The 17,818-nt window shown below is 54.2% G+C and overlaps 3 protein-coding genes across 5 annotated transcripts in view; 2 read left to right on the top strand and 1 right to left on the bottom strand.

Annotated features, from left to right (window-relative positions):
• The first annotated feature begins 23 nt into the window (after positions 1 to 23).
• Positions 24 to 5,463, top strand: TGFB1I1 (transforming growth factor beta 1 induced transcript 1). 2 transcript variants are annotated; one of them, XM_008584810.1, is made up of 11 exons: positions 24 to 64; positions 1,445 to 1,557; positions 1,674 to 1,726; positions 1,829 to 1,971; positions 2,137 to 2,224; positions 2,348 to 2,453; positions 2,565 to 2,759; positions 3,652 to 3,825; positions 4,109 to 4,190; positions 4,481 to 4,629; positions 4,794 to 5,463. In XM_008584810.1, exons 1-11 carry the CDS (start codon positions 52 to 54, stop codon positions 5,058 to 5,060), a joined length of 1,383 nt encoding a protein of 460 aa, XP_008583032.1. In that variant the 5' UTR covers positions 24 to 51; the 3' UTR covers positions 5,061 to 5,463. The 2 variants fall into 2 exon arrangements, with proteins under 2 accessions (XP_008583032.1, XP_008583033.1); XM_008584811.1 differs by lacking the exon at positions 4,481 to 4,629 and having other exon boundaries at positions 31 to 64.
• A 4,021-nt stretch (positions 5,464 to 9,484) lies between these two features.
• SLC5A2 (solute carrier family 5 (sodium/glucose cotransporter), member 2) lies at positions 9,485 to 13,874 on the top strand. The gene is made up of 8 exons (XM_008584814.1): positions 9,485 to 10,163; positions 10,676 to 10,747; positions 10,822 to 10,926; positions 11,796 to 12,082; positions 12,124 to 12,202; positions 12,281 to 12,496; positions 13,412 to 13,538; positions 13,625 to 13,874. Exons 1-8 carry the CDS (start codon positions 10,038 to 10,040, stop codon positions 13,849 to 13,851), a joined length of 1,239 nt encoding a protein of 412 aa, XP_008583036.1. The 5' UTR covers positions 9,485 to 10,037; the 3' UTR covers positions 13,852 to 13,874.
• Positions 13,755 to 17,818, bottom strand: part of LOC103600525 (chromosome unknown open reading frame, human C16orf58) — a 15,172-nt gene continuing 11,108 nt past the window's right edge. Inside the window, exons 7-13 of one of the 2 annotated variants that reach the window (XM_008584805.1) lie at positions 16,911 to 16,981; positions 16,647 to 16,831; positions 16,508 to 16,565; positions 16,026 to 16,096; positions 15,103 to 15,246; positions 14,917 to 14,994; positions 13,755 to 14,241 (exon numbers count right to left, since the gene is read on the bottom strand). In XM_008584805.1, the coding sequence (XP_008583027.1) occupies positions 14,144 to 14,241; positions 14,917 to 14,994; positions 15,103 to 15,246; positions 16,026 to 16,096; positions 16,508 to 16,565; positions 16,647 to 16,831; positions 16,911 to 16,981 (705 nt within the window). In that variant the 3' untranslated portion in view covers positions 13,755 to 14,143. The remainder of the gene's footprint in view (positions 14,242 to 14,916; positions 14,995 to 15,102; positions 15,247 to 16,025; positions 16,097 to 16,507; positions 16,566 to 16,646; positions 16,832 to 16,910; positions 16,982 to 17,818) is intronic. The other variant, XM_008584806.1, reaches the window with a different exon arrangement.

The raw sequence follows: 17,818 nt of genomic DNA, 5'->3' as shown, positions 1-17,818 counted from the left end.
CGGACACGGCCCCCGCCCTGCTCGCCCCGCGCCACCCGCCCGCTCCCCGCCATGGAGGACCTGGGTGAGTGGGGCCCGGATCCCCGGGTCCCCAGCCCCTCACCGCTGCCTGGATCCCCTTCTCCACCCTCGCACTCCCCGCATCTTCCATCCCTGTCTTCTCTCTCCCGCTTCTCGTCTCTGCCCGCGCCTCCTTTCCGACTCCACGTCCCCCTTCCTGCCTCTCCCTTCCTGTCTTTCCCGGGCCGGCCTCTCCCTCCCTTCTCCCTTCGCTCCGCTCCTTCATCCCCGGCTGCAGCGGATGGCCGGGGAGGTACAGCGCCCTTGGGCGCCTGGGCGCGAGGCCTCTGGGAAGGGAGGGGTTAAAGGGGCCTTGGGTCTGGGGACTGGGAAAGTAGACGGGAGAGGAGAGTGTGACACCAAGTTTTGAAGCAGAAAACGGACCTGCGGAGAGTTTTGGAAGGGAAGAGTTAGGCTCCTAAGTGTGGTGCGGGTCAAGTCCTTGGGGAAAGAAAGAGCATAATAGAGAGGAGAGCCATGAGGGGTTACGGGTTCCACCGTGGTGCTCAGAGATGTAGAGCGAAGGGGCAGGGACTTCTCTGTTCTGGAAGAAAAAGGGTTCAAAGGACCCGGATCTGGGGATGGGAGTCTTGGGGTAGGAAGGAGGACCCAGGTGCCTTGTTCTCACTATTTGCTGAGAACAGGACAGCTGTGCCCTGCACGGGAGAGAAGGGGTTCCGGCACTCTGCAGTAGAGGGTGCTCCTCAGTAGGGGTAACTGGCACGGGCACGGGGGAGAAGAAGCCAATCGGAAAGCAGGTCCGGGCAAACTCGCCAATGAGGAGCAGAGGGTGGGACTCAGGGGGGACTGGAAAAGGGCCAGGCTGGGCGGGGCCTGTGTAGGTAGGGGGAGGAATTAGTGAGTGTGGCAGAGAGAGCATCCAATCAGAAAGCTGGATGCCAGGCGTAAGGCCAACTGAGCAATTTGAAGTGGAGCCAAATTTGACTTGAGAAGGAGCCGATCTTGACTGCATCAGAGAAGACGGGGAGAATAAGAGACTCAGGCGGCTGTGTTTGTGCTCGACTCCCAGAATGAGCCAATCAGCAGGTCCTGGTCATAAATATTCCATTCTACCCGCTCCGCGATCTTGACTGCATCAGAGAAGACGGGGAGAATAAGAGACTCAGGCGGCTGTGTTTGTGCTGGACTCCCAGAATGAGCCAATCAGCAGGTCCTGGTCATAAATATTCCATTCTACCCGCTCCACTTCTCTGTCTTGGTCTGGCCCTGTGTTTCCTTCTGATTCTTGACCTCTCTCTTACTACTGGCTTCTGTCCTTCTCAGATACTGCCCACTTGGAACCCTTCTACTGTGACCTCTTAAGGTCCTGTCTTTGCCCTATCTTGACCCCTCAGTCTCTCACCCTGATGGCCTCTCCCTGCAGATGCCCTGCTCTCTGACCTGGAGACCACCACACACATGCCAAGGTCAGGGGCTCCAAAAGACCATCCCCCAGAGCCAGTCACACCTCCCCCACCCTATGGTCACCAGCCACAGGTGAGATCAGACTGGGGCATCTACTAGGGCCAGGCTTGGCCTGGGCTAGGGGAATCTGAGTCTGAGTGGAGCCAAGTACAGGCCTGTCATCCCACACGTGTGTCTTCTCTCTGTAGACAGGGTCTGGGGAGTCTTCAGGAGCCTCTGGGGACAAAGACCATCTGTACAGGTGAGTGGCCTGGGAACTGGGGGATGAGGAAGCCAACTGAGTCTCGGGTGAAGAGGCTTGGATTCCCTGCCCCTGAACCCAGGCTTCCACCCTGTTTCCCAGTACGGTATGCAAGCCTCGGTCCCCAAAGCCTGCAGCCCCTGGCGCTCCTCCATTCTCCTCTTCAAGTGGTGTCTTGGGCACTGGGCTCTGTGAGCTAGACCGGTTGCTTCAGGAACTTAATGCCACCCAGTTCAACATCACAGGTATCAGGGTTACTGAGACAGGACCTTATGGAGGGCGGCAGGGCAGTGAAGGGAACAGATTAAGGGGCATAGACTTCCCAGTGTAGAAGTCAAAGGGACACAAATTAATTGGGAGGGTGGGTTGAGCAAGTGCCCATGTCTGGTGCCCTTCTCTCCTCTCTCCAGATGAAATAATGTCTCAGTTCCCATCTAGCAAGGTGGCTTCAGGAGAACAGAAGGAGGATCAATCTGAAGACAAGAAAAGACCCAGCCCGTGAGTTTGACATAGTTGGCAGGGCTGGGAGAGAGGTGATGTGATGGGTCCTCGATGTGTGAATTACTAGAGGGAGTGTTACTCTGGGAGGCTCTGAGATGACACAAGCTGTGTTCTTCACAGCCCTCCCAGCCCATCCCCTATCCTCCCAAAGCCTTCGGCCACCTCGGCCACTCTGGAGCTGGATAGACTGATGGCATCACTCTCTGACTTTCGCGTCCAGAACCATGTGAGTCAGGCAGGATGTGGGTTGGTATCAATTTGTGGCTCCCTAACCCATTCTAGATCCTTCCACGTCTGCTGCCTTGCTTACTCAACTTTCATGTCCTCCCCACCGCAGCTTCCAGCTGCTGGGCCAACCCAGCCACCGGTGGCGAGCTCCATGAGTGAGAGCTCCCCATCCCCACCAGGGCCGACTAGCGAGGGTAGCCTGGACACCATGCTGGGGCTACTGCAGTCTGACCTCAGTCGCCGTGGTGTTCCCACCCAGGCCAAGGGCCTCTGTGGCTCCTGCAATAAACCTATTGCTGGGCAAGTAAGTGGAGCCCTGTGAGAGGGGAGGCAGAGACACATAGACCCATCTTTACGGAGAGCCAGGCTTTGTGCTGTTTCCTTTTAATAAATAACTGTGAAGTGGGTATTATTGTTACTAATATTTTAGGATGAGGAAACCGAAGCTCTGAGTCATACAGCAAGTAAGTGGTAGGGTGAGAATTCCAATCTAGTTACCATTTATTGTGCTCGTACCATGTGCCAGGCACTGTGTAAGCTCCTGCACAACCCCCATCTCACTTAATCTTCACAAAAGACTCATTGGCTCCACCCACAGCCATTCACAAAAATTCTCTTCCATCAGAGTCTGGTCTGGGAGCTCTGGTTCTTGGCTTATTGACTGAGCAGATGTGATTGACACAGCTGTGACCAGTGGTTGACCTAGGGTCTCCTGTTAGGTGAAGCGCCTGACTCCCATCCCAGAATTGCCAATCTCAGCCAAATAGGTGGCATTATGACTTTTGTGGGCCTTAGGCATGTTTGTCTTCATGGGTCCCTTCCCCTATTAAAAAAATTAAAAATAGTATTTTATGCCTATCATAGTATAAAGATAAATATATTAATTTTATATATTAAATAATTTTCTTCTAGTTCATTTTTTCTTGATTTTAAAATAAATTAAAACATTTTCATGGGTCGCTAAGAGTATTGCAGGCCCTCAGCACCGTGCCTCACTGTGACTCATGAGACCCTGAAGCAAAGCTGGAGGACTTGGGTTGAATCTCCGTCACTTGCAGGCTGCATGATCTCGAACATTAGATTCTTCATCCTCATCTCTCAGAGATAAGACTCAAAAAGCACCATGTAAACCTTAGCTCACTGTGCATGTGGCAGTCCGAGGCCCACTTTGACCCAGGCTTCACCCCAACTGGCAGGTGGTGACGGCTCTGGGCCGCGCCTGGCATCCTGAGCACTTCGTTTGCGGTGGCTGTTCCACGGCCCTGGGAGGCAGCAGCTTCTTTGAGAAGGATGGAGCCCCCTTCTGCCCCGAGTGCTACTTTGAGCGCTTCTCGCCACGATGTGGCTTCTGCAACCAACCCATCCGACACGTGAGCCCCACCTGGCCCCACAGATCCCACCTGTCTCACCCAGAGCGCCTGTGGGACGGGCCTCATCCGGATTGGTCCCAACCCCAACCCCCCACCCCAAACCTATCCCTTGGCAACGTCTATGGCCCCTTGGACTCGACTCTCCCTCTTTGACTCCCAAATTCATTATTAGACCTTCTGCCCCTCAGACTCATATATCAGCCATGTCACCTAGGTTCCGGGCGGGAGGGAGGGGAAGAAGGGATGAAGGGCCACACTGAGGGTCCCTTTTCATTCCCCACAGAAGATGGTTACCGCCTTGGGCACCCACTGGCACCCAGAGCATTTCTGCTGCGTCAGTTGCAGGGAGCCCTTCGGAGATGAGGGTGAGAGCGCGACTCCCGCCTTAAAAGCCGCGGGTCCCTCCACATCTCGCCCCGCCCCCTCCGACCTCCGGAGTCCTCCTGGCCCTGAATTTTCTCCTGCTCTTTCTGGCCCCACCCTCTTCCACCCGTGGGTTCCCATCCCATCCCCTCCCGCGCTGCCCCCGCCCCAGAGCCCGTCCCTCTTTCCCTACCTGCTTACGCTGCCCCTCCTCCGGCCCCACAGTCTCAGATCTTATGGGTACCCAGTCCCGCCCGCACCCCTTTCAGCTCATTTGGTTCCCGCCCCCTAGGTTTCCACGAGCGGGAGGGTCGCCCCTACTGTCGCCGGGACTTCCTGCAGCTGTTTGCCCCGCGCTGCCAGGGCTGCCAGGGCCCCATTCTGGATAACTACATCTCGGCGCTCAGCGCGCTCTGGCACCCTGACTGTTTCGTCTGCAGGGTGCGCTGTGGGAGGGGCGGGGCTAGGATTCTGGGGCGGGGCCTCGGGGCGGGACTAGGGGCCTGGGGCGGGGCCGCGGGAGTCGCAGTGGGTTACTGGGACAGCAACGCGAGTTGTCTGCTCGGGGCTGTGCCGAATGACCCTTCTCGGCCTTCCCTCCCCAGGAATGCTTCGCGCCCTTCTCGGGAGGCAGCTTTTTCGAGCACGAGGGCCGCCCGCTGTGCGAGAATCATTTCCACGCGCGGCGCGGCTCGCTGTGCGCCACGTGTGGCCTCCCAGTGACCGGCCGCTGCGTATCTGCCCTGGGCCGCCGCTTCCACCCGGACCACTTCACCTGCACCTTCTGCCTGCGCCCGCTCACCAAGGGCTCTTTCCAGGAGCGCGCGGGCAAACCCTACTGCCAGCCCTGCTTCCTTAAGCTCTTTGGCTGACCGCGCGCCGGCTCGGCCCTCCAGCAGGCCGCGTCCCCAAAGACCCCGGCCTTCCGGAAAAGACCGAGTCCTCCAGACCCCAAGGCTGTCCCCAACACCCCGCTCTGAGGCCCCGCCCACTGGAGAGATCCAACTCTAAGGTACTTATCTAAGTTCTCGAAGGTCAAGTTCAGAAGAGGCCCAGCCAGTGCTAAACCCACACGCCCCAAGAGTGGATCGTACCCTGAGGAGAGATCCCGCGTGAGTCCCTCACTCTCTTCCCACCGTGAGGGAGTCCCGTGACTGGAGGAGGGTCCTTGCAATTCCGACTAATTGGAACCCAGTCCTGGACGTCCCTGCTCCTCACTCCCTCACTGTTTTGTGCACTTTTTTCTACCTACATAAACACACATTCCACTTCTCACTGGTGCTGTGTCTCTGCGCGGAAGAGCCTCGCCTCCAGAAGCCCCCACCCTCTGTCCCCGGCGGTCTCTAGGCCACTGCCCTGTGGCCCGAGTGGGACCTGTAGGCTCAGCCCATGCAGGTGACCACTCCTGAACTTCAAATGTCAGATGAGCCCGAGTCTGGAAAGGGCAATGACCTGTACAGGCAGGATTGTATAGAGAGTGGCGGAGCCAGGACGAGCTCAAGCTGGTGCCGAAACAAACATTCCAGTCCTCATTACCTCTTCTTCAGCTCCCTATATCCTTATCCTTGAAATATGCACTTAATCTGCTCCCCCTACCACCCTGCCTTTGTTTGGTTCCCAAATTTTGGGGCTCCTTCCAGAAGTGCCAATTTATGCCCACACTTTGGGTCTGGGCACTAATGCACAGCTCCCTCTTACTTGTATTGACCCACAACATTGCTGATCACCTGTAGGTTTACCCCTTTCTCACCCCTGCCCTCAAATATCCACTTCGAGGGGAGACCATCAGCATGTCCAGAGTCATTATTTACTTTCCCTATTGGTTCATCAGTCTCTCCCTGAGGCTTTTCCTGGCCCAGCCCTGTGCTGGGTTGTGCTGGGTGCACAAGGATGAGTCAGGCCTAGGCAGTCACTTACCTGGAGAGCCCTAGGCTGGCCAAGGAGACTGATACTTAGGCAGAAGATGACACTTGGTGTGGCCAGGGCAGCGACTGAAGGAAGCACTGGGGGCCATAGGACCTGGAAGGACACTTCTGACCCATACTGGAGTCAGGGAAGTCTTCCTAGAGGTGGTGACACTTGAGCTAAGTCCGGGTGTGGAGAAGTTCATGCTCCATCTGAGTCCCCAAATTCCAGGGACTTTTCTGAGCCCCAGAACTTTTGCCTTGGACCCTACAATTCCCTAGGGATGGGGCCTGGGCCCCTGAGTCCAGACTACAGGGACCTTTGGTGCTGGAAATGGGGGATCCTCAAAGGCCCTTCCAGCTCATCAGGAAGAGCTTAGAGCCAAGGAGAGCATGTGTGGGCAAGAGACAAAGATGAGGTGTCCTTTGCCTCTGGCAGACCCCAGATCTTTTCCTTTCTGAGGCTCCTCTTCTTGGGTCTTCCCAGGTCTCCTACTCTTCTCCTTCCACACGTTCTCCCCGGGGACTGCTGCTCATACCCTAGCATATAGCCACTTCCCTCTCTTGAGGATGCTCAAACTGGCCATCTCCACTCTTGATTCATTTATTCATCAAATGTGCATTGAGCACTTACTGTGACAGGCTCTGGGGAGACAATGGGGAACCAAGCAGACACTCTCCTTGCCCTCGGGGAGCTGAAGTCTACTAGGGGAGACAGATGACAAACAAGTACACAAGTGGCAAGTGTGTTGAAGGAATGGGGCCTTCCCTGACCGCCTAGGTAAAGTCAACTCTTGCCCTGCTTTCGACCTCACAGCACCTCCCTAGTTTCTTCAAAACACATATTGCTATTGTGAATTATTTGTTGCTTGTTTTTGTCTGTTTCTGAGACTGGAGTAAAAGCTCCTGAGAGCAGGGAACATGTTTGCTTTGCTGACCATTGTCTCTCCAGTGTCTAAAATGGTGCCTAGTCTAGTCTGGCTTAGTAGGTGCTCAGTAAATGTTTATTCATGAAGGAAGGAACGAAGGAAGAAGAAAGGAAAGGAGGGAGGGTGAGAAGGAAAAAAAAAGAGAACCAAGTTAGAGAAGGTGGGGAAGGGGTTACTTTTTCCAGGTAGCCAGATAAGGGCTCTGTGAACATGTAACGTCTAAGCTGAGACTTTAAGGTTGAAAAAGAGCCAGCCAGGCAAAGAGCCTGAGAAGAACATTCCAGGCTGAGTGAACAGCAAGTATGAAGGCAGGAGGTAGGGAAGAGCTGGCATACTGGAAGAAAGGAAAGAAGGCCAGTGTGGCTACATTAGTGTGAGCAATGGGGGGAGTATAGGAAACAAGGTCAAAGAGGAAATACATGTCACATCATGAAAGGTCTCATATGTCACCGTGAGGGCATGTAGATTTTACATTAAGTACCTATAAACCAAGTGTGTCCTCTGACACTTTCCCCTGGAATTCTCTCAGGCACTTCAAACTCATCATCCCTAAAGCAGACACTGTGAGTGTCCTGCTCATGTCTGCTTGGTCCACCTTGGAAGTCACATGCAGACAGTTTCCAGACATGCAGACTCCCCAGCTGCTTCCCGAGTTTCTTGTCTGAGTATGTTCTGGAAGAGGAAGCATGCTCCGTGTATCCGGCAGGCCTGAAGTATGTGTGCAAGCTCCTGCATCTTTTAACCAGTGAGAGACGGGAATTGGTGAATACCCCAAATTCCTGGCCTCTTAAGGGTCAGTTCTGAGGGGTGCTCTCTGCAGTGTCTCAGAGGGTCCCCATTGGGATAGGGTTCCAACTGCTTAGAGTGGTAACCTGTTAAACAGCAAGCCCTTTATTGGCTTTTCTCTGTCCTTTGTCTCACTTCCAAACTCCTCCACAGCCCTTACTGGGGTCACCTCACCAGCAAAGTCCTTGCACCCAAATTCCCATCCCAGGGCCTGATTTTGAAGGAACTCATACTAAGGCTCTCCTTAAACAAAACTCTTCAGGGTCTGGCCTGTGGCTCACTTGGGAGAGTGTGGTGCTGATAACACCAAGGCCACGAGTTCGGATCCCTATATAGGGATGGCCGGTTAGCTCACTTGGGAGAGCGTGAAGCTGACAACAAGTTAAGATCTCCTTACCATTCATCTTCTAAACAAACAAAAAACAGAACTCTTCATATGCCCCTAAAATATTTTTCTCCGTTTCCCATCTCAAGGATGGCTGCATCTGCCATAATTAGACAGTAGCTCCTCTTGATCATTCCCTGTCATCCAAGCCTGGTCAATTCTTCTAGAAAGGCAGATGTACAAATATTCACCAGGCCCCTCCCTTCTTGTATCCAGCCCTGTGCTGAGCAATGGGGGGACTCCAGGGATGAATCGGATCAGTCCCTGCTCTTGAGAAAGCTCTAGTCTGTCGGGGATACAGACCTGGACCCAGACAAGGGCCATACAATGTACGTAGAACTGTATCAGAAAAGTCAGAGAAATTGTTCTTGAAGAGGTGACACAGGCTGGGTACTGAAGGCTGAGCAGGAGTTGGCCATTTGGGAGGCAGGGAGGCACTCTAAGCAGAAGGCACTGCTTATGCAAAGGTTTGGGGGTGCTATGGTGTGACTGTTTATCCCCTCCAAAGCTCACATGGAAGCTGGATCCCCAGTGTGGCAGTGTTGAGAGGTGGAGCCTTGGGAAGGTGATTGGATCATGAGGGCTACGCCCTCCTGAATGGATTAATCCATTCATGGGTTAATGGATTATTGAGTTAATGGATGAGAGGGTTATCATGGAGGGGCACTGGTGGCTTCATAAGGAGAGCAAATGAGCATGTTAGCACACTCTTGCCCCCTGGCCATGTGATACCCCATACTGCCTCAGGACTCTGCAGAGAGTCCCCCCAGGAACGAAGCCCTCACAAGATATGCTCCCTTGACCTTGGAGCAATCAAGAGTATGAATATCAGAAAAATGTAGGATAAAAGTACAATAGAGATGAGTCAGGCAGAGAATCAAAATTTTTCTATATTTTGTAATGTTTGTAATATTTTTCAGCATTTAAAGATCTGTAATTAGTTGTGATGTCTTTTATAATTCTAAATAAATACTCATTTTTGTACCTAATTCTGCAGGAGTCTTTTTTTTTTTTTTTTTTGTCTTTTTCGTGACTGATAAGGGGATCGCAACCCTTGGTGTGGTGTCGCCCACACGATGCTCAGCCAGTGAATGCACCGGCCAGTCCTATATAGGATCTGAACCCGTGGCGGGAGCATCGCTGTGCTCCCAGCGCCGCACTCTCCCGAGTGCGCCAAGGGGCCGACCCTAAATTTCTTTTCTTTATAAATTACCCAGTTTCAGGTATTCCGTAACTGTTCAGGTATAAGCAACAGAAAACTAACTAATACAGGGGGTATGAAAATATCTGGGCTGGGCAGGGCAAGGGAATGGGAAGGGAAAAGTGATTTCACCCTAGGTTTGGTAGGAAGAAGCGAGGGGAAGGGTGAGTGGGAGTCAGGGCACAACAGGCCTTGAAAATCGGGCTGAGGAGTTTGTATTTCCTCCTGATTGTGATGGGGAGCTATGGAAGGTTTCTAAGCAGGGGAGTGGTACTGTCAGATTTGGGTTTGAAAACGATTCCTCTGGATTAGTCAGAATCAGGGGGCTGGCTCAGCCAAGCTCTCTAGGTCAAGGCTGAAGCATACACATTTTTAAGGGGTGAAGGAGGTGATTTTGAGCCTGGGGCACTGAGGAGGGGGTGGTGGCTAAGGCCCAGGAAGGAATGCTCCTGAACTTGAAAGGGTCCAGCTCCCCAGGAAGAGCTTTCAGCCTTGATATGACCTGATTCAGCTAAACAAAGCTGGGGGGTTGGGGGGAACAAGACCTGGGGGACTTGTCGGCTCACTGCCCCTGAGGTAACCATTAATCCCTCCCCTGGGGGAATCCAGAGGCTGTTCCCTCAAGGAGCAGATTCTTGGGCAGAATGGAGGAACACACGGAGGCAAGCTTGGCACCAGAGCTGGTGGACCAAAGGGTCCTAATCGACAATCCTGCTGACATCCTGGTCATTGTTGCATATTTCCTGCTCGTGATTGGTGTCGGCTTGTGGGTGAGAAGTTGAGGGGGTGCTGCTGGGGGATGGGCTTCTGGGGGCCTTGAAGAAAAGTCTTAGAGAGACCTGGATCTTTGAGGGAGAAACCCAGAGCTGGGTGGCAAGCAGGTGATTTGGGGGCTCCAGGGAGGCCTAAACAACATTCTTTCCTTGTCTTCCCACCTTTGGATGGTGCTAGTTGAGGGCGTCAGTGGATTTGTAATGGGGTGAGCACTCTAAAAGAGGTTTCTGTTCCCCTGTCCACATTATGGCTGACCAGTAGCCCATATCCAAGGGCCCCAGGAAAGTCAGGTTCCAGAATCCAGCCACATTAAGCTTGGGTAGTTGGACACTAGGATCCTGGGTTGCTCTGGGTGTCTGGGTGGCTTGGGGTGGGAGTGAGAACAGTCAGGGGATCTGAGTGCTGGTTAATCTTCAGCCTGAAACAAGGTTGAGGAATGTGTCAAGAAGGCTAATGAAGTCCAAAGATATTCCCCCAACCCAGGTCTCCTCCAACTTCCATTCCCCAGTCCATGTGCAGGACCAACAGAGGCACTGTAGGCGGCTACTTCCTGGCAGGACGAAGCATGGCATGGTGGCCGGTGAGTGGGGCTGGGCTGTGGAATGGGGGTGGCGACAGAAGCAGCCTGGCTTACTCCTGTCTCTGGCCACCTAGGTTGGGGCCTCTCTCTTTGCCAGCAACATTGGCAGCGGCCACTTCGTGGGCCTGGCGGGAACCGGCGCTGCAAGTGGCTTGGCTGTGGCTGGATTTGAGTGGAATGTGAGGCCCCCTTTTTGCTAATAGCCCCTCCCCCAGTGGGAATCTCTGGAAGGGCCAGACCTTGGGGGAATATGAGACTGGAGGTGGGACTTCCCAATTGTGACATGGGTCGGGCTGGAGTGAGGGTTGCGCATCCAGCTCAGAGGCAGGGGATGCACGAGATGACCACTTTCAGGGCAGGGGTAGGTGCTGTTCCTGACTTGCTGTGTGAGCCTGCACGGATCACTACCCTCTGCAGACCTTAATTTACTTCTCTTTGAAGTGGGGCGGGCAGCCTCAAGGATGGAGAAGGACCTGTTTTTGTGCCCTTTGAAGCTGTGGTCTGTGAGGATCTTGGGCCAAATTAAAGCCCTTTGCAGAAATGGGAAGAAGAGACAAGCTCTGGGACTGAGGCTCACATTGGAGCGATGGGGAGATCAGGGCTTTGAGCTCAGGATTTCCTGGGGGAGGACGCCTCTGAGCTGAGGGACAAAAGCTTTGGGTCGGTGGAGGAGAGGGGAAGCAGCCCTGTCTGGTAGAGGCTGGGGTCAGTCTGAGGGGTCTATGCTTGGTTTCACATGCTAGAGAGGGGGTGGAGGGAACATAGGGCCTGTCTTGGGAGGGACCGGCCAGGGGTGATGACCTGGGAGGGCATGGGGGGGGGGGGCTCTAGTTAAGGGCCCAGGAAGATGTCAAGACTTGATTCATTAGTGCCCAGGGCTACCATGTGCAGTTGTCTTCTGGGCCCCAGGAACAGCCCTTCTCAGGGCCACTGCCTTCGAGTAGCATGTTCAGGAAAAAAGTTTTCTCAGATCCTTCAGGGGAGAAGGCAGGCTCACGGCAGGATCTCAGACACGGAGTCACCCTCAGCCGTCCCGCTGTGCCTGCAGGCGCTGTTCGTGGTGCTGCTACTCGGCTGGCTCTTCGCTCCGGTGTACCTGACCGCGGGTGTCATGACGATGCCGCAGTACCTGCGCAAGCGCTTCGGTGGCCATCGTATCCGCCTGTATCTGTCCATGCTCTCGCTTTTTTTGTACATCTTCACCAAGATCTCGGTGCGCATGCGTGGCGGGTGGTCTAGGGGCCCTAGAAGGGCGGGGCCACCAAGTGGAGATCTCTGGGGAGCCCTGGAGGGTGCCGGACCAAGGAGAAATCACTGTAAGAATCACGATGGAGGGCTGGCCGATTAGCTCAGTTGGTAGAGTGTGGTGTTGATAACGCCGTCTCCAGCTACTTGGCACCGCCTGTGTCCGCTGTCTTCGTGCTGGCGCTCTTCGTGCCCCGCGTTAACGAGAAGGTGGGTGGTGTGAGTGCCTTGTGAAGCTGGGGCAGGACCTAGACATTCTGAGCAGGCCGATGTTAATCTCTCCTGTAGGGCGCCTTCTGGGGACTGATTGGGGGCCTGTTGATGGGCCTGGCACGCCTCATTCCGGAGTTCTCCTTTGGGTCGGGCAGCTGCGTGCTGCCCACGGCATGCCCAATGCTCCTCTGCAGTGTGCACTACCTCTACTTTGCCATCGTGCTCTTCGTCTGTTCAGGACTCCTCGCCCTCACGGTCTCGCTGTGCACTGCACCCATCCCACGCAAGCATGTAAGTACTGGCCTCCAGATGAGCTGGGTGCCCTAAACGTGCACCGTGTGGGCCAGACCATCTCCACCTCCACCTGCTGGCCTGCTTCTAGGAATGCCCAGTGGGAACCTGAATTTCTATCCTGAGGGTTAGTGGGAGCAGGCTCAGAGTCCAGTTTGAAGTTGCATTGGCAGAAGCAGCACAACCCTTTTATATGAATGACATTTATTTAAAGTGGTCTCACGGGAGGTGGCCTAAAGATTTTGGCGGATTGGTGGTTAAAGCCCCCCATCCCCAAGCCAATCCTTGGCGTGGCCTTTGGTACTCAAAACACAGAATCTGACTGATGGCTGAGTGTGACAGAGAGCCCACAAAAAGGTGTGCTGCAGGGCTTAGGGGGATGGGGAGGTACAGGACAAAAGAGGTGGGTCTGGAAGGATGTGCAGGGTTCCACAGCAGCAGGATGAAACTGTGAGCAAAGAACCCCAGGAAGGAACACTGTGTCAAAATGACTGTAAGAGCAGAGCCTGAAGTACAACAATCTGGGTGCAGACAGCAAACCTGGGGCAGTGAAGCAGGGTGGCGAGGCTTTAAGTACCAACTGTGAGCAAAGAACCCCAGGAAGGAACACTGTGTCAAAATGACTGTAAGAGCAGAGCCTCAAGTACAACAATCTGGGTGCAGACAGCAAACCTGGGGCAGTGAAGCAGGGTGGCGAGGCTTTAAGTACCCAGCTGAGGAGTTTAGGGTTTAGCCTGAGGGCAAAAGGCAGCCACGCAAGGTCGTTTGAGCTGAGCCTGGGCTAGGTGTGCAGACTGGACAGAGGGAGGTTAGGGAAAGCAGTGATGGGTTGGTGTGCCAGTGTGGACAAGAGACCTTAGGGTCTGGGATGGGGGACAGAAACCCTACTCGGTCCCTGCTCCCGTCCCTCCCCAGCTCCACCGCCTGGTTTTCAGTCTACGGTACAGCAAGGAGGAACGGGAGGACCTGGATGCTGATGAGCGGGAAGGCTCCTCACTCCCTGTACAGAATGGGTGCCCAGAGCACGCAGTAGAGATGGAGGGTAAGACAGCATCTGAGGAGGTGGGGCTGGGGAGCTGGCAGAGCCAAGTGCCCTCACATTAACATCTGGGCCTCAATTTCTCCCAGAGCCCAATTCCCCAGCACCAGGCCTGTTCCGCCAGTGCCTGCTTTGGTTCTGTGGAATGAGCAGGAGTGGGGCAGGTGGTCCTCCATCCCCTACCCAGGAGGAGGTGGCTGTGGCAGCCAGGCGGCTGGCGGACATCAGTGAGGACCCGGTCTGGGCTCGTGTGGTCAACCTCAATGCCTTGCTCATGATGGCTGTGGCCACATTCCTCTGGGGCTTTTATGCCTAAGGCCAGCTGTGTTAGACACTGTGAGCCAAAACCAGGGTAGGGTAATAAGTGGTCGCAGGGAGGCTACAGTGGTCCCCAGTAAAGGGGAAGGTATGGGAGTGGAGTGGGGAGGCCCAGGTTCTCCTCTCTGCCTGGGGCCCAGTCCAGTTGATTGGCAGTCACTTCTCATGAGGGCTTGGCCAACCTACCACAGCAGTCGCTCTAAACAAAAATAAAGCTGCCGTTCCCACATCCTTCTATGGCCAAAGTGTCTTTGCTCCAGGCTCCTGTCCTGGGCCTCCGTCTGCACTGCTCACAAGACCTTCTTTTCTGGAGACAGGAGCCATGTGGCTCTCCACTCATCCACCTCTAGCTGGTGCTTCTCGGTCTTCCAGCCAGCATCCTGCAATCCTGGGGAAAGGTCATGGGTGTTGGGAAGGCTGGGGAGGAAACACTGGGTAACCCTAGGGAGAAGGGTAAGGAGAGGCCAGGTGCAGGCTCTGTGCACTACTTGGGCTCTCTTGCCTCTGCTGGGTGATCTCTGATATAAAATGAGGTTAAAACCTCATCTGGTTGCAGCAAGAATTTACTAAGATAGCACATGAAAGGGTTGGCCAGTTGGCTCAGTTGGTGGGGCATGGTGCTGACACTACCAAGGTCATACCAGCCAGCCACCAGAAAATAAACAAACAAAAAACCAGTTGAGATAGTACATGGAAAAGGGCTGGAATGGAGTGGGTGCTACCTAAAAGGCGATCGTCAGTAATGTGAGCCCTACTCCCCTCCATACTCCCATTTCCTAAATGCTGACTGAGATTACACAGACTGTTAACAGGGACACAGCTCAGAGACCATCCTCATCTTCCCATCCTACAGATAGGGACTTACACAGACCTCAACACTGACACAGCACAGAAACCATCCAAACCTCTCCATCCTAGACAGGGAAACTGAGTCCCAGGCTTAAGATCATAGAGAGAACCCAGGTTTTTTATCTTCCAGATGGAAGGGTAGGGGTTGGGGTAGGCAGGGCTGCTGGAAAGAAGGCTCCAGGGACCAAGGAGTCATGAGACTGAAGGATGTTACCTTTCAAGAACTTTGGGAACAGCTTGTCCAACATTTGATGTGTTTCCTTGACAATGATCCAGCTATCTTTCCCAGGACCTGAGGTGGGGTACAGAATCAGAAGCTCTTGTATCCTCCAGCAGGACAGTCTGTCCTCTCTCCATCCCTGCTCCGAGTCATCTGCAGTCTAGGTCATGAGGCTCTTACCTGCCTGCAAGTGGTTCCTCAGCTTCTCCAGCTCTCCTGGTAGGGGTCCATCTCCCTGTAGGGCTCCGAGCACCAGCCCGTGTGTAGCGGCCCTCAGTACAGTCTCAGGGCCTGCTGTCTGGCTCAGAACTACCTGTACCTGGTCTGGAAAGACCCAGGGACAGACTGGTGTCAGGAAAGGACCACCTTCCTGAACACCCTCAACCCTATCCCCTGCTTCACCCCTGTCTGCCTGCAGAGGCCTTAGCAGAGGCCTCAGATGGCATGGAAGGCCATCTCCTCACCCCTTCCTCTCCAACTTCTGTTGCTCCCCAATGCTCTGGCCAAAGTGAAATGGCCAATTTCCGAGTGCAACTTTACAGCGGCCCACTGAGGTGGGTTTATTTTGCATTTCTTAAATGGTACTTCTGTTGCTCCCCAATGCTCTGGCCAAAGTGAAATGGCCAATTTCCGAGTGCAACTTTATAGCGGCCCACTGAGGTGGGTTTATTTTGCATTTCTTAAATGGTTAGTGAGAATAAGCACTTTTTAACATGCGACCAGCAGACCAGTAAACTCAAGGACTTGTTCCTCCAAGCAGCGATCCAGGATGGGAGAGAAGAGTGGCTCCCCAAGGACAGCCACGGTCATCCCTTATCTGAGTGTGTTGCAATGTTCAAAGTGCTTTTATATAATCACCTTATTTGATTCTCATAAAAACATTACAGGTAATAAGGCAGGTATTGTTAGTTCCATTTTACAGAGGGGTAAAGTGAATTTCGTTGGGACATGCAGCTATCATTTGAATGCATGTCTTAGTCAAGAGCACCCTCCAGGATACCAAGCAGCCTCCAAACTGTCCAGAGCCTGTGGCCCTGGAGCTGGAGGACTGAGCTGACCTCAGGAGGGTGGGTAAAAAGGCTGGGAGAATGAGGCACACTCACTCCGTGACTGGTCCCAGCAAAGGAGGTAGGGCTCTTGGTGGCCCTCAATCAGCTGCTGTAACTCAGAGACACTGGGGAGAGAAGAGAGTGCAATAGGGGAGGAGAAATCAAAGGCAGGATCACCTACCCTGTCAACTGAACAGCCACCTCACTGTTACTCATAACTGTCCATGCTTCATCCATCCCTCATTCACTTTCTGCCGATCCCCCAGCCACACCCCCCGCATCCTTCCTTTCTTCCTGTATCCAGCCATCCATCCTTCTTTCATCCAACAAACATACCCCTACATCATCTATTCCATGTTAGACCCCTGCTGCATTCATGTACCCTCGCTGACCTCCAAGTCTGTTCAATGGAAATGAAGAACCAAGAACAGAGAGGTGGGACTTTGTTGGGGAGACCGGTGTGTCACCAGAATAAGGAGCATATGTGGGTAGTGTGGGTGGCAGGAGTGATGAGCAGAAGACCCTGGGACACTCACCTGGAGATCAAGCGATGTAGGGGCACCCCCAGGGAAAGAGACTGAGATGGCCAGAAACCTGTGGGAAGCTAGAGTCAGGAAGCGTAGGCAGTGGGAGGGGTTGGGAGACACAGGACTTGAGAACAAGGGGTTAGGTCACCTGTCCACAGTGGCTCCATGTGATTGGCTGAAGTGGGGTCAAGTACCTCCCCGCTCTGGAGGAAATGCTTCAGGACCAGCCGGAGCCGGCCTTCATTCAAGGTCTCCATGACGAGGGCTCGGACTGCCCGGTAGTTGGCGTAGATGTGGAGGGCCGTAAGGAGCAAGAAACACCCAAGGCTGAAGCTGGGGCAAGAGAGGGAGGCGGCCAGTGTAGGCAGAGGCCCAGTTGGGCACTCTCTCCCCACCCGTGTCCCTGGCTTACCCAGGCCGATCTGACACCAGAGGAAGCATCAGGAGGCTGACCAGGAGCCCTGCCAGGTTCACCAGTGTCTCCTGGAAAAGAGCAGAGGGGTCAGGAGTTGGGGGGCTCCCCTCCAGGCCAGACTCAGTGCCCCTGACGGCCTTTCCCACACTCCTCCCTGCTCCAGCAGCTGCCAGAGTAACCAAACCTGATGTGGATGTCAAGTAAATTTCCAACATTTTTGGTGAGTGAGCTGTCATTTAAAAGATGCTAGCTGCTTCTCTGCCCAGGTAGATACAATGCCCTTGGAACACCCTTGGCACAGGTCTTCTTTGCTTTGCAAGAGTCACCTGAGTAGCCCCACACTCAGGCAATCACTGTTGTGTAAGTAGCTCTTCACACAGAGTGGAAACTGCTTTTATTTTGTGGTTTGTATTATCTTTTTTTTTTTTTGGTGCAACTGGCCAGTTCAAAACCTTGACCTTGGTGTTATCAACACCATGCTCTAACCAACTGAGCTAACCGGCCAGCCCTACTTGGTGGTTTGAAAATGCCAATCCCATACCAAACCTTTGGAATGCAATAATTTGTCAGGGGAGACAAATTTGCAAAGAGGTCAAGGAGCCACATGGGAAGAAAAGAAATCTCACCCAAACCTTTTCCCTTGTGAATCAAGTTCTCAGAATCATCTGATGGCTGAACTGAGGTCACCCTAGGGAAAAAGGCCCCAGGCCACCTGCTCCCAACTCATGAGGGACGAGGAGCCTGGACTGGTGCCCCTGACTACTGGGGTTGCAGGGAGGGTTGGTCCTGGCACAGAGGAGGCCTGAAGTTGGAGAGCTCTGCTGACGCAGCCCCCCCCCCCCCCCCCCCCCCCCCGCCAGGGGGGGGGGGGGGGGGGGGGGGGGGGGGGGGGGGGGGGGGGGGGG

The sequence above is a fragment of the Galeopterus variegatus genome, unplaced genomic scaffold (assembly GCF_000696425.1).
Source record: "Galeopterus variegatus unplaced genomic scaffold, G_variegatus-3.0.2 Scaffold3380, whole genome shotgun sequence".
Classification (NCBI taxonomy): domain Eukaryota; kingdom Metazoa; phylum Chordata; class Mammalia; order Dermoptera; family Cynocephalidae; genus Galeopterus; species Galeopterus variegatus.
This window is presented reverse-complemented; position numbering and strand designations above follow the sequence as displayed.